A 14,195-nucleotide genomic window follows, 5' to 3' on the forward strand; every position below is an offset into this window, starting at 1 on the left:
TCGACCACATTGCGCGGCTTGATTTCTTTTTTCCAATCTTTGTGTTTTCTTCCCTCCACATTCCACTCTCTCTGACCTATTTATTCCAAACTTCTCTATTTTGCACATTAATATTTGAGAATGAAAATACATATATCAGTTTCGTTATGTTGAATGGAAAATGGGTTTTATTTTAAGGTTGGAAGACCAGCCATTTAACGCTAATAAATTTTTGTTGTGCTACTCCGTACAAATGTTCAACTGTTTTTCTATTCCTCGGTCCGTGTCTCATTGGCAGGGTGAATGTAGACACAAGCGCAATTTATTAATGGTTGTTGATCCGAACCATACGAACAATTGTTTTCTTTCTAAAAAATTGAAAAAAAAAAAAAACTTTGGTAAGTTTTAAAAACATCAAACTATTTGATTGATTTTTTTTACTTACTGTCCCCCTACTTCCGCACGATTCAGTGCATTCTTGCATCATTTGCTCGCATGTAGGGTTCGTACCAGCGGCCACGAGATTGGTGGTAAGGATGGTGAAAGTCATAAAAAAGAACTTCATTTTGATAACAGGCGTAGAAGATACCGTTAAAATGTTCGTTGATGTATAATATATTGTAGCGGCTGTTTAAAAGAAAGTTGAAAGCTGGTTGAATGCATACGATGGCTTGGAATACGGATAAAGGAAGGTAGGTTGTGGAAGGTCAATAGCAGTGAGTTAAAGAATCGCTTCGATGGTGCGTGTTATAAACGAGGCGTCAAAAGTCAAAAGAGACGTACATACGCAATCCCACCCACGCAACACCGCATTTGATGGACAGAAACCCTTCTAAAACCGAAACTGTTCGATCCCTGGGCACCAAGGTGTATGAAAAGATAAAAAATAGTACAAAACCGTTACACACCCGACCCCTTCGATGACCAGTCCTGCTTATTACCCTATTTGAGTTTATATACTGGCCGATAAATTGCAAGGAGCCCAGCGTTTATGTTTATACAGAGGGGGTCGGGTGTATTTTCATCTAAAACAGATTTCGTGTTTACGACCAAGGTCACGTATTTGGATCGAAGCTAAGACTTTCGTCTTCGCTTTGGTGAGAAAAAAAAATCGTCGAATTATATGTACGTTATCCTATTACAGCCCCTATGCCATCCGTTGGTTGGCAGCCCAAGCGGAATATACAGCCAAGCACCATTCGGTTATCAAGAAGCATCATTCTCGCGTCCCTCTCGCTAAACTTGGTATCATGCTTGTAAAATCTCATCCCCAAAGCAGCCGAGTCATGCCTTGGCATTGCTTTGACAAATGCAACACGTCTTAATATAGAAATTATCATATCGGTTGCTTCGCAACACTCCGTCTCCCAACATTCTACTTGGTGTTGCCATCGTTTCCGTTGCTGTTGTTGTTGTTCTTGCAGTTCCCAGACGGCCACCAACAATTTGCGAAGCCGGCGGCGACAATGGCAACGATAATGGCGATAATGATGACAGTGGTGATGCCGAGGCACCACCACTTGAGCTTGCGGCGGTTCCTGGCGTGGTCGGCGGCCTTCTTGACCTCCGTGTTGGCATGGTTGAGGTTCTGCGTCGTGTCCTCGGCTTGTTGTTCAACCCGCTGCACGATAGGCTCTTGCTGGATGACAAGGGTATCGAGATCCTCGAACATCTTTGCCAGCTCCACGATCGAATCTTCGATTTGACGCATCTCGTTGTGGCGAGCACGAACAGCGCCCAGAACGGCCTGGCCTTGGGCGGCCCGGTTTTGCCTAAGCTGTTCGGGGGCAGTGGATGTTAGTAAATACTCAACAACCCCAATATTACCAAATCACAGGCAAGCTTTGCCAAGTAACAAGATGACTTACAGCCTGCTGGAAGACTCCCTCATCGTCCCAGTTCTGATCGGCTGCCCGACGGACCTCCTCTTCCGACGCATCCGGATTGACGATTCGGTACTGCCTGGCAATCTGCTCGCGGTACCCCTCCTTGTAGCGCTGCTCCTCCTGAATGTAGTTCCTCAGCTCCTGCTTGAAAGTATCGTTGAGAGTGTTCCACTGCCTCTCCTTGATGGAACGGCTGCCATCCTGCGTGTGCTCGACATCCTTCTTGAGCTGCTTGATGGTGGTGCGGATCGAGGTGGTGCGGCGCGACGTCTCTGCGATTTGTCGCTCCAGCTGCTGCTGCGCGCCTGCATCACCGCCTTGCAACGAGCGCGAGTGCAGTGTCGCAATCGTTTGCACGTCCGACGTCAGTCTGTTGATTTCGCCCCGCGTAAACGTCACCTGGCCGAGGAAGTCCTGCTGAGACATGACGGGCGGTCCGGCGGGTTCTTGTTGTTGTTGACCGTAACCGTAGCCGTTTTGTTGTTGTTGTTGTTGTTGTTGCGGCTGGCCATACTGCTGCATCTCATGTTCCTGCGGTCGGGCGCGAAGGCACCGAATGTCAGCGACTGTTTGAAAATTGTCCGTTGGTCCAGTGATGCCTTGTATCCCTCTCCCCCTTGCACGCCGACGACGCAGTGCGCTGTAGACAACTCACATTTCCGCCATTTCCGTAACCATAGCCCGCCTCGGTCGAGGGAGCTTGGCCGTACGGGTTGCCGCCGTATTGTTGGTTGTTGTATGACATGATATTTGTTTTGTGTGGATGATGCGGAGATTCGATTGACGCGACGAAGGAACCTGCTGTGGGATTGAGATGCTCGCACAGAGTCCCAAATGCAACGTATTAAAACACTGGTCTTCGGTAAGACAGCGCTTGGTTGCTAAGTGATGACAGAACAGGCCTGAGCAAGCAGAAATGCGAACAAAAAAAAATGCAAAAATGCAAAAATGCACCGCTTGACGTTGCGACAAACGAAATGCCCTGGGAAACAACAAATTTGTGGACAAAGCGTTTTGATTGTTGGATACAGAATATCGAAGTAAGTTACTTTTGACCGGGACCCGGGAAAGTACAGAGGGAAAGAAAATAATAAAAAAAAGGAGACCAGAGGCCATTCCGTTCCCAGTTAATTTTGGTTGGTTGGGTGGATGACGTTGGATTGTCCCGTACCTGACTGACCCTCAATTCATTTGCCTTGGCCCTTGCCATTGGGCAGGTTTACTACCATCGCCCCAGAAAACCCTGCCTGCAGTGCAGCCTTCATCGTTGCTTGCACTGCCAAAGTCGAGTGGGGATCTGGATCTTTTGTCTGGGTTTATCGCGGCTATAATGGATCTTTTTGCTAGCCCAATGGCGCGGCGTTTACGTTTCCAATGTGGCTCACCTCGATGCAAGATGCGATACGATACCGCGCATGCAAAAACCGGACAATCTCTTTTGTGTTAATGATATCATGCTACCAAAGCGATGGGAAGCGTAAGACAATTTTGTTTCGAAACAATTCCTCGTTTAATGTCCACAGTGAACATGGCCATAGCTTTTCGACATGCTATCCCCGTCTTGTCCGTTTCGTTTGGCTCAAGCAACCTGTCAGTCAGTGCCTGGCGGGGCTTGCGAAATAAGCCCGCGATCGGCGGGCACTGCACGCCCGGTGGGGAACCGGGATGGCGCAGCAAAAGCAGTCATTACAGATGTTTTCTTCTTCCATGTGATGGCCTTTTAACTTAACTGCCTGGCTAGGCCAGTCTGTTGGGCTGAGGACTCTGTACTCTCATGATGGGAATCATCATGAGCTTTGAGCGACTGCTATTGGTGGTGTATATGGAAAATTTGATAGTTTGCGAATAGCAGCCGACCAGTCTTTTTCGTAAAGTTGGGTTGGAACACCACCTCTTACCTTTCCTAGGTATGTACCTTAGCTAGGTAGGTAAATACATAAGACAATACTACCTATAATAGTATAGTGTTGATGCGTCATGCTCGATTAGTACCTGCAACTAATACGACAGTTGTTTATCAAAGGTAATTCCTGCGATCAACCACGTGCCTGCTGACTCGATATTCGGTTGTACGGGCCCGGATGTCGCTCCCACGAGGATGCAACCGTTGGTCGGATGAACCAAATAAGTTGTTTTGGTTCCCTGAATGTTCCCCTATAGTCAAGGCTCCGCAGCTATCCTCTGGTTTATGCAGAAGTGCCTAACTGCTTCTACTAGACTAGGCCTCGCCTGATAAGAGCCGCCCCGCATATCTTAGTCGTTTCGAGGGCGTGTATGGGTACCTACCTTATTTGGGTACCTAAATATTCATACTGGAAGTCGATTATACCGATGTTAGCTTACTCAACAGGCTCCGAAAATAACACCTTGTTACAAGGCTCTCAAACACCAACTTGCTAACCCGAAGTCGTAATTGGACCGCATCCTTTTAGTCACATTTTGGAGCCGTGCGCATCAACCGAGAAATGATAATCGTCCAACCAGCTTCAAAGGGTATCAATTTACAAGTAGTTCTTCTTCCTGCTGGTCCGCGTGTACTGGCTCAGATGCCATTCTACATCGCCATCCTTATTCTCTAATGTTCCTCCCCTGATCTCAAACACCTTCATGCTCATCCGTGGGCCGACCTCTGCCAGCTCGACACTTTCGTGACCTGTTCTGACAAAGACGTGATGCCGGACCTCGATAACATCGTCAATGTTCTTGAATGTGATGACACGATTTGACATCTTTGTCTTGCTTGTGATCGGCTCCCTGGGCGGGAACAGATGCTTCAGAACCTTAACGATGCGTTGACCAAGTCTGGAGGTGAAGCCGTCAAACACAAGGTGGGGATAGGCCTCGGAAACAGTCCCCCTGACACTTCCGGGGATGTCATGCCTTAACAAAACGTTGTGGAGAGAGAAGGATACTGTCGGGCCGTGAGGCATGTGTGAAATGGTGAGTGCCGTCGGTGTTCCTCGACGCTCGTGAAGGAGGACGATGTCCGAAAGACCTGCGGCTTGCACACTCCGGACAAGCTCCGGTAGAATCAGGTTTCCACGGTTGAGCCTTATTGCAGTCGGCAAAAGCAGTCGGATCTCTTTTGCGAACGCAGCCAGCCGCGCACTAGGATCGCGACTTGTCGTCACCATCACCCTCGGGTCTACCAGGCCGCTCAGCTGCGCATATTCGTCATCTAGATCCAGGTCTTCTCTGTCTATCCTCGATTCGTCATAGTGGTAGTCTGCGCGCAGCTTCTCGTCGTTTGCAATGTCCTTCTCCAGTGGTCGGCCCTGGGCTAATGATGCCCTCATCTTTGCCTTTTTCTCGTTGATTTCGGCATCTTTGAGGATCGCCGCCTTTCGGTAAAGGTAATCCCGGCGTTCTCTCGCTTGTTTTCGCTACGATTTGTCAGTGACGGGTGATAATAATAGTGAGCAGATCAATGCAATACTTACAATCATGGTTGTGACCGTTTGTGAGATTGTTCAATTGGTTTACTGAAGGGAAGGTTCAAGCAATTATCGCGACTTCACGTACCGTCTAAAAATTTAGAAAAAGATTGGAGATGCACTATCGGCTGCTGCACTGGCGGGGTCGTGGAGCCTGCCCAGATCCCTGTAGAACGAGCCTTGGCCGGCAAAATAGTGGGTCATAATGGCAAAATTAGCGTGAAATTTTGGGACGATAGCCACTATCATCACGTGCGAAGCCTTGTGGTTTGCGCCCGCATTTGTCGACTTTCAATGCCCTCTTTGTGTGGCAGTGGAGGAAATGTTAGCTCAAAACTTCTGGATAAGATCCAATCGCATCCGAGCTGCCTTTAGACTAGCAAGCTTTTGGAATAAAATAAATCATAAAAAAAAAAACTGTGCCGATACCTTAGTTTACAATAAGGACTCTGCTGATTCACCCTTCTTCACCGTCTCCTCTGGCGCTTGAGGTGCAGAAGAAGCAAGGCCAGGATATTCAAGGCGCGTCACCCTGATATGATGTGACAGTCCCTGGTTCCCGACTCCCCCGCCCACTTTTGCCCGCTGAGCCCAACATCAAACGGAAAATTTCCAAAAGGCTGTGAGTTACCGCCAGCACAGGAAACCGATGACATTCTCATCAACACCGGAATTCTTTTCACCACTGGCGGCCGTGTGCATTGCCTTTGTAGCAGCAAGGTCGATTTTTTTTTTTTTTTTTTTTTCACCAGTCCTGACCGATAGATTGCATCCCAAGTAGAGCCGACTGGGCACCGTGTCACCAAAACCTCACGCCTCCATAATGGAGGGCGCGTTTACGCACCTCGGCAACCACCTGATTTCGGACTCTGCCGCCGCAATCAAGGCTGGTGATACCGACGACCTTTCAAACATCGATGCCGACGAGAATCTCCTGTATGGAAAATATGGCGGGCGCGGCGGTCTAGGTGGCGCCCGCCGCCGCGGCGCGGACGATGATGAGACCGAGGCCTTGGACGACGACGACGATGAGAGCTTGGCCAGCGTTCCCGTAGATGGGATGCGCGGCCTCAGTCTAAAGGCTGCCGAAGAGGAGAAAGAGCTGCCGGAGCACGCCTGCGCGTATGTATCGTATCCCGACTGCTTGGGCTAGGCCACATACTCGGTGGCCAAGGAGAAGAAGCAAGTTTACTGACCTTGGTCCAACATAAAGTTACTGCGGTATACATTCTCCTGCTTGTGTAGTCAAGTGTCTTGGCTGCAAGAAGTGGTTCTGCAACTCTCGTGGCAACACCTCGTCGTCCCACATAATCAACCATCTTGTTCGTGCGCGTCACAAGGAGGTCCAGCTCCATCCCGAATCCACCCTTGGCGATACAATTTTGGAGTGCTACAACTGCGGAGTCCGGAACGTCTTCCTTCTCGGGTTCATTCCCGCCAAGTCCGATACTGTAGTGGTGCTTCTGTGCCGCCAGCCATGCGCCGCGAATCCGTCTTCGAAGGACATGAGCTGGGACATCTCGCGATGGTCGCCACTGCTGGATGAGCGGAACTTCCTTTCCTGGCTTGTTGCTGTTCCTACCGATGCCGAACAGCTCCGCGCACGGCACCTGACACCGCCCATGATTGCCAAGCTCGAGGAGCTATGGAAGGAGGATGCGAACGCAACCGTGGACGATCTCGAGAAGAACGAGCAGATTGACGACGAGCCTCACCCCGTGCTGCTTAAATACGACGACCCATACCACTATCAGAACATTTTTGGCCCGCTTGTCAAGATGGAGTCGGACTATGATAAGAAGCTGAAGGAAGCACAGTCAGAGGATGGTCTGGTTGTTCGCTGGGACTATGGTTTAAACAACAAGCACCTTGCTAGCTTCATCCTGCCCAAAATCGAGTCTGGGGACGTTAAGCTGGCCGTTGGCGACGAGATGCGACTCAAGTATAAGGGAGAGCTCCGCCCACAGTGGGAAGGCGTTGGTTATGTCGTCAAGATTCCTAACAATCAATCTGACGAGGTGACGCTGGAGCTAAGGAAGTCAGGAAACGACAAGTCTGTGCCAACCGAGTGCACCCATAACTTTTCGGCTGACTATGTTTGGAAAGCCACCTCATACGATCGGATGCAGCTCGCTATGCGGAACTTTGCGGTCGACGAGATGAGCGTCAGTGGCTACATCTTTCACAAGCTTCTCGGTCACGAAGTTGCTGTGGCTCCCATGCGGACTACGATGCCCAAAAAGTTCACGGCACCTGGTCTTCCCGACCTCAACGGCAGCCAGATCAGTGCAATCAAGGCTGTCTTGTCCACGCCGCTGAGTTTGATCCAGGGACCCCCCGGAACCGGAAAGACTGTGACCTCGGCCACCATCATTTACCATCTTGCCAAGATGAATGGCAGCCAAGTTCTCGTCTGCGCTCCCTCCAACGTTGCCGTTGACCAGCTGTGCGAGCGAGTCCACCGTACCGGCCTCAAGGTTGTGCGCCTGACGGCCAAATCTCGTGAGGATGTCGAGTCTTCTGTCAGCTTCCTTGCCCTGCACGAGCAGGTTCGCATGAACGATACCAACCCGGAACTTGCCAAGCTCCAGCAGCTGAAGAGTGAACTCGGCGAGCTTTCGAGCCAAGACGAAAAGAAGTTCAAGCAGTTGACCAAGGCCGCCGAGCGAGAGATCTTGAGCAACGCAGATGTTGTTTGCTGTACTTGTGTCGGCGCGGGTGATCCTCGTCTTGCCAAGCTCAAGTTCCGCAACGTGCTTATTGACGAGTCAACACAGTCTGCTGAGCCAGAGTGCATGATCCCTCTGGTTCTCGGATGCAAGCAAGTCGTCCTGGTGGGTGATCACAAGCAGCTTGGCCCGGTTATTATGAATAAGAAGGCCGCAAAAGCTGGTCTGAACCAGTCTCTGTTTGAGCGCCTGGTGAAACTCGGATTGACCCCCATCAGGTTGAACGTTCAGTACCGCATGCATCCTTGCCTGTCCGAGTTTCCATCCAACATGTTCTACGAGGGATCTTTGCAAAACGGTGTTACGATCCAGCAGCGCCTTCGACGTGATGTCGACTTTCCCTGGCCAGTTGCAGACATGCCCATGATGTTCTGGTCCAACTTGGGTAACGAGGAAATTTCAGCATCAGGCACGTCCTACCTGAACCGAACAGAGGCGTCCAACGTCGAGAAGATCGTCACACGCTTCTTCAAGGCTGGAGTTAAGCCCGGTGACATTGGTGTCATCACACCGTATGAGGGCCAGAGGAGCTACATCGTAAGCACAATGCAGAACACGGGAACTTTCAAGAAGGAGAGCTACAAAGAAGTCGAAGTTGCCTCGGTCGATGCCTTCCAGGGTCGTGAAAAAGATTTCATTGTCCTATCGTGTGTGCGATCCAACGAGAACCAGGGCATTGGTTTCTTGTCTGACCCGCGCCGTCTCAATGTGGCTCTCACTCGTGCAAAGTATGGTGTCGTCATTATTGGCAACCCGAAGGTCCTTTCAAAGCACGAGCTGTGGCATCATTTGCTGGTTCATTTCCGGGATCGCAAGTGTTTGGTCGATGGGCCTCTTACAAACTTGCAGGCTTCGCTATTGCAATTTAGCAAGCCCAAGACCCCCTTCCGACCTGCACGCTTCTCCCAGCAGCACTCGCAGTATGCGCCAAGCCAAGCCGGTTACGCCAACGGCCGCTTCCCCGGCTCCAATCTCAACGGAGGATCTGGTAGGGACTTCGACACAGGTTCCATGATGTCCTACATCCCCGACGACGTCTCATCCCTGCACAGCTCGAGCCTAGGTGGCGCTGGCCTGGCGTCTGCATACCCAGCCATGTTCTCCAACTTTAACCCTGAGCAGTGGCCTGGTCTTCCCGGCGTACCTGGACATGGCCGTTCCGGCAACAGGAACCGTGGCCGGGGTGCTGAGAGCATTGCTGGAGAGAGCGTGGCAAATTCCGAATACACAGACGCAAGTTCCAGCGTCATTGGTGGCAAGGGTATCGGACAGGGTGGCGTCAGTCTCGGTGCGGGAATTGGAGCTGGCATCGGTGCCGGACTTCATGATGCCGTCGGCGCGGGTCGTCCGACCTCTTATAGCCACAGCGACCGCCTTAGGCAGTACGTCGAGAGCGGCGGTCGCATGACTGGTCCGAACAACGGCTACCGTCGCTATGACGACGATCAGCAAAGCATTAGCACAGCTTTTGCCAGTCAAGCTGGCGGCACTGGCTACGACTGAGACGGAGAAAAGGTGATTTTGACGATGCAAGAGTGCAGTCTCTTCCAATAGAGCTTACCATGCTCCCCGAGCCTCGGGCCCAGGGACTTACTTCCCCACTGCCTCCTCTCCAGAGCGGGTGGCTGTAGCAGGAAATTTTGGCGGCTGGCCAACCTAGCTAGCTAGCTCACCACCCGAGCAGACCAGAGGTCAATAGGATCAAGGATTTAGTTCTGATCCTGCCGCTTCGGTATGCTTAGGGTCCTCTTGACCATAGAATTACCATTCCGAGCACGCCTGCCATCAGGTGGGTTGTTGACAGCGGAGCCTCGCCATAGCTCAAGGCTCCATCAAGTACACGGTGCTTACGGTGGAGGAACAGTGACGAGCGTTCGGCTTTGAGTTGATGCTGGCCGATAAGGCATGATTAGACTGTTGTTGCTGGATCCAAGATCTCGGTCACGCTTGGAGTTGGTGAAGGCCGGCTCCGATCCAAGTTGGCACGGTTGCAAGATGAATTGCAATTGGTTCTTTTTTTGACGCGAAGGGCAAGTTCTACCCTGCCTCACTGACTGACTGCAGTCATTCTTTCGATGAAGGTTGATGATAGTCGTCTCCCGACTGTGCGACTTGTTGCAATGAGTCGAGTCGTTCTTTTTTGCAGTTGTTCTTTTTTTCACGCAAGCTAGCTACCTTATTTTTAAATTCTCCCGAGGACCGACCTCGTACAATTGTGCTTCACTAATGGTGAGCACTGTTTGGGCCCAGCTCTCCTATATCAGTTGTACACCCATCTGATGGTTGGACCTTATCAAGGGTTGATTGTCCGTCGTGGCGGTTGATGACTGAGGAGATTGGCAAGAAAAGGTTTTGTTTTTCTTGCTGGGTATATAGATATCTGGCGTCCGCTCTTTAGGGTATCGATAATACAAACGTTCCCGAATAGCTTGGTGTATGCTTATGCACCTTTGCGACAGGCAGATACTTTCCATGATACTTACCCATCTGTGTACTTCCTTGCCTATTTGCTTCTCTACCTATTTGATCACCTACTTGCCTACCTGATTGCTTACCTTCCATCCTGCCTATACAATCATCTAGCGATACGGGTTCCCTTTTGCTACCAGGGGGGGCCTAGGTAGCTTATAGGGGAACCTCTGGTGTTGGGGGAGTGACCCAACAAACCCAGGGACGCTATTTTCAGAATCAGAGTAGCTGACTTCTTGTGGTACTGATCCTAATGGCGATTTGTTGGGCAGCAATCTGTTCCACTCCTTTTCAACGGCAGTTGTTTTCGGAGCGTTTGACTGTTTTGCATCTGGTCCAGGGTTTTCGGCCAGGTTACTCGGTCCTGCAGTGTCAGGTCAAAGGTTGAGCGCTGGCATTGAGCAGCTTGTAGGTAGCCAGCTTAGTAAACAAGGTAGCTAGCTGGGTAGCTAGATGGGAATCTTAATCATGCTTAGATAGACACCTTAAGCATCATTAGCCATCCAGTCTTTGGAACAGAGGCATGCAGCATAATAGAGCAACCGTTGAACACTGAATCATTGTGGCTGATGTATCTTTCTTACGGCTGATCTAAGCTGACCATCGGGTATGTAATAAATAAAACCCCGTATGGATACTTTCTCAAAAGGAACCTCGGGTAACAGAAGCAGGATGATAGGTTCTGTAAAGTGACAGGCCAGTTCAGGGGTATCCCGTGACCTGTCGTGGTTATCGCGTCCCTTCCAGTTTCCGAGCGTCAGGGAGCAAATCATGCTAAATGCCAAGTTGGGCGTTCGAGAAATTCCCAGTCTACCTAATCCGCACCGGGACATCAGCTCTTTGCACGACATTTGTCAATCATGAAAGATTTATTTCTTTATTAGCAAGAGTTACAGAGGCAAATAAAGCAAGAAACGAAAAGGGAGGTTCCATGTATTGGCGAATGCGAGCGTCTGTGTCTTGGGAAGGCTACATCAGTCTCTCACTTGGCTGGAGTTGGGCTGTTGTGATATCATCAGGGCAGAGAGTAGACACAAAAAAGCAGTACGGATGCGACAATGAGAGTTTAGTAGGCAAAGAAAACCACAGTCAAAGGCATAAGGATACTACCCAGGTACCTTACCTAGCTTAGGTAGTATGGAAGTATGGACTGGCAGGCCATTGTTTAGGGAAAGTGTATATTCATGAATAGCAGTAACATGAAGCTGCAGATCCATGGCAGCACAGTTCACGTTGATACCACCGAGAGAAGCAGATTCAAAGGGTCCGTCATAACATTTAAGCCCAATACTAGATGCAGTCCGTATTGCCTTTATATGTTGATTGACACCTACTCAGTCGCAATGGTCATCATATGTCTGGTCGAGTGACTGCCCGTATGTCAGCCATTCAGTCCGCTTCAAGTAACGTCTTCGTTTGCGTAAGGTTGGCTCAGGGATCTTATCCCTCCTACCACGCCATAATACAGATTCTGTTAGTTACTTCATAGTGTATCATAATATCTAGTTGATTCAACAAATTACTGAGCTGGTACCACTTGATACCTTGATCAGTGACTTTTAGTAGCTGTCTGCTCTTGTCGGTTGCTATTATATGTCATGAGGAAGAAGTTGGTTAAAGCTACAGTTTCGGGGGTGTTGTATCCCATTTGGAAGCCTATGGTTTCTTCCAAGACAACCAATCGACTTACCAACCTCCATTCCCCTGAGTGAATGTACCGGTGAGCGTTGGCCTTGTTTATTTGAGCAAACCGAGAGTTTAGATTCCGACTGTATTCAAGGCCATTCCGGGGCGCCATGATTATTTTCCTGCTTCCTTTTCCAACTTTTTAAGGATTATGGACTGTCACAAAAAGTGGTTTATTCCCATTGATCCCACACACTCCGTAGTCTGTTGACCAAGACGAGCTTTACGAATGTACAAGCTGTACCGCCGGCCAGCTTGCCAAATCGTGAATAAATAGACAGCATAATCTTTGGAACACTTTTTTTTACCTCGCGGATTAGCGTGAAAGCGTCTAAATTATCTGCAGGAGGTCCCGGGTTCAATCCCCGGTTGAGCCCGATCTACTTGTCCATCAGCAAGGTTATCTGTTTTTTTTTTTTTTTTTTGGTTTTTGTTATTTTCACTACCGGTAATACTACTTACTTATTTACTCCACAGGAACAGGTGCGAGGACGCACCTGCCTGGCGGTTGACCTGCCACCTATTTGGAGTCACCCATGGACGCATTGACGAAGAGGTCTTGCTTGGCCCTCGACTATAGATACGTCACAAAAACCCTTCGAGAAAAGATAAAAGACGGATAACGAACGGGGCGCCAGGCTCCCCTTGCTGGAGAGTAAAGGGAGCACCATAGAAAGCGGCGCCGGGGGCGAGACGCAACATTAACAAGAACTCGTATTGTACCCACGATTCCGTCAGCGACTTAAGCTTCGCGGAATTCTATGCTTTCCCTTGTAGCATTGTATGAAAATTCAGCCAATTAATTGGCGCGTCCGTACGGCGCAACTTTTCGTCGGGGAGAAAGGAAGATAGCGATATTGAATAATGATGGTGTGTTTGATTAACAGTAGAAACAACAAACGTTTGTCTGGAGAATACAAGGATGCTCGTCTGGGATGAATCACGATAACCACCCCTGTGTAGATGCCTAGACGTACCAAGTAGCTTGGATTACCATTTATCTAAAGTGCCTTCTGACACATACCAAAGTCTCTCAGCAAGTGTTGGGCCAAGAGCTCCAATATAACTATCTACCTATCCTAAACAGCTATATACTCATTGACGACTAACCCAGTAAGAGACATGCTAACGAAAACAATATATAAAGTTGCTTGGAGTAAGGCAAAGACGACAAGATTTGTTTGAGGCGTGTGGTATGCAGGAAAAACAAATGCACAGCTCTCTGCCATGCCGTTGACGGGGAAAGACGGCAAAGACGAACAACGAGGAAGAAGATAAGGTAAATTATCCGATTGTTTCCGGTGTCGGTTCCGTATTTCGATCATGGTGGTTATTTTGTCCAATTGGGTTGGCGACCCAGTAGAATACTAGGCTCCCCTAGACGATGTGCCGGTCAATGAATGCGTAAAGGGTATGCAAGCTGATTGATTATGCGTCACCAGCACGGAGTAGAAAACCCGGCTCCGCGCCAAATGTCTAGCAATTTAGGTATGTGGACGCTCGAGGAATATTGTTATCGCCGCCATCGGGTAGAGTATTAGGCTGCCATATAAGTGTTTTTGTTTTGGTTGAATTGATTCGAGATTTTGCTCCAGGGTGATGTCGGCATCTCGATAGCCTAGATATTATCGTCAAGTTGTCTGCCGGTGTGCTCCGGCTGCACAGCACCCGGCCCTCGTTAGGGGTGGTGGTGGCGGCGTCGGGAAACGATGTCCGGGATCTTGGTATAGAACTACCATGCGATGGGATTTATGGAATCATATCATAAAGTCGTGCTCGCTAGCAGCCACACCAGTCATGCGGCAAACGTAAGACCCTTCGGTGTGATTGTTTTTGTGGTAAGTGATATTAATGACAAGGTCGGTTGAAGCGTGGGAGTGTGATTTGGATTTTCTGTGTTTGTTTATCCGGCTCGCATCTTGGTATTTGTTTTGTCCAACGCGAATTCCGGCACACTTTGGACCTCTCAATCTCTTTATCATCTAATGGAAGACCTAAAGGCTCGCAGGTAT

The 14,195-nt window shown here is 49.5% G+C and overlaps 4 protein-coding genes across 4 annotated transcripts; 1 reads left to right on the forward strand and 3 right to left on the reverse strand.

The window, feature by feature from the left end:
- Nucleotides 1–166: 166 nt before the first annotated feature.
- On the reverse strand, nt 167–660 carry PgNI_08267 (uncharacterized protein). Its single transcript, XM_031128266.1, has 2 exons — nt 425–660; nt 167–347 (listed from the first exon to the last, which is right to left on the reverse strand). The coding sequence occupies exons 1-2, from the start codon at nt 542–544 to the stop codon at nt 249–251; spliced, it is 219 nt and encodes a 72-aa protein (XP_030979112.1). The 5' UTR covers nt 545–660; the 3' UTR covers nt 167–248.
- A 408-nt stretch (nt 661–1,068) lies between these two features.
- Nucleotides 1,069–2,918, reverse strand: PgNI_08268 (uncharacterized protein). The gene is made up of 3 exons (XM_031128267.1): nt 2,521–2,918; nt 1,848–2,396; nt 1,069–1,756 (listed from the first exon to the last, which is right to left on the reverse strand). The coding sequence occupies exons 1-3, from the start codon at nt 2,608–2,610 to the stop codon at nt 1,355–1,357; spliced, it is 1,041 nt and encodes a 346-aa protein (XP_030978388.1). The 5' UTR covers nt 2,611–2,918; the 3' UTR covers nt 1,069–1,354.
- Nucleotides 2,919–4,085: 1,167 nt separating this feature from the next.
- On the reverse strand, nt 4,086–5,388 carry PgNI_08269 (uncharacterized protein). The gene is made up of 2 exons (XM_031128268.1): nt 5,306–5,388; nt 4,086–5,248 (listed from the first exon to the last, which is right to left on the reverse strand). Exons 1-2 carry the CDS (start codon nt 5,309–5,311, stop codon nt 4,367–4,369), a joined length of 888 nt encoding a protein of 295 aa, XP_030979117.1. The 5' UTR covers nt 5,312–5,388; the 3' UTR covers nt 4,086–4,366.
- A 264-nt stretch (nt 5,389–5,652) lies between these two features.
- On the forward strand, nt 5,653–10,453 carry PgNI_08270 (uncharacterized protein). The gene is made up of 3 exons (XM_031128269.1): nt 5,653–5,921; nt 6,081–6,421; nt 6,513–10,453. The coding sequence occupies exons 2-3, from the start codon at nt 6,123–6,125 to the stop codon at nt 9,529–9,531; spliced, it is 3,318 nt and encodes a 1,105-aa protein (XP_030978793.1). The 5' UTR covers nt 5,653–5,921; nt 6,081–6,122; the 3' UTR covers nt 9,532–10,453.
- The last annotated feature ends 3,742 nt before the right edge of the window (nt 10,454–14,195 follow it).

The sequence above is a fragment of the Pyricularia grisea genome (assembly GCF_004355905.1).
Source record: "Pyricularia grisea strain NI907 chromosome V map unlocalized Pyricularia_grisea_NI907_Scaffold_6, whole genome shotgun sequence".
Taxonomy (NCBI): domain Eukaryota; kingdom Fungi; phylum Ascomycota; class Sordariomycetes; order Magnaporthales; family Pyriculariaceae; genus Pyricularia; species Pyricularia grisea.

Bases quoted from the DNA above. Each gene is read 5' to 3' on its own strand.
- PgNI_08267 (XM_031128266.1), bottom strand. From the start codon at position 544: ATGAAGTTCTTTTTTATGACTTTCACCATCCTTACCACCAATCTCGTG. The intron at 348-424 runs GTAAGTAAAAAA...TCAATTTTTTAG, and splicing joins CGTGCGGAAGTAGGGGGACA to AAAGAAAACAATTGTTCGTA.
- PgNI_08268 (XM_031128267.1), bottom strand. From the start codon at position 2,610: ATGTCATACAACAACCAACAATACGGCGGCAACCCGTACGGCCAAGCT. The intron at 2,397-2,520 runs GTGAGTTGTCTA...GCCCGACCGCAG, and splicing joins GTTACGGAAATGGCGGAAAT to GAACATGAGATGCAGCAGTA. The intron at 1,757-1,847 runs GTAAGTCATCTT...GCCCCCGAACAG, and splicing joins AGGGAGTCTTCCAGCAGGCT to CTTAGGCAAAACCGGGCCGC.
- PgNI_08270 (XM_031128269.1), top strand. From the start codon at position 6,123: ATGGAGGGCGCGTTTACGCACCTCGGCAACCACCTGATTTCGGACTCT. The intron at 6,422-6,512 runs GTATGTATCGTA...TCCAACATAAAG, and splicing joins CTGCCGGAGCACGCCTGCGC to TTACTGCGGTATACATTCTC.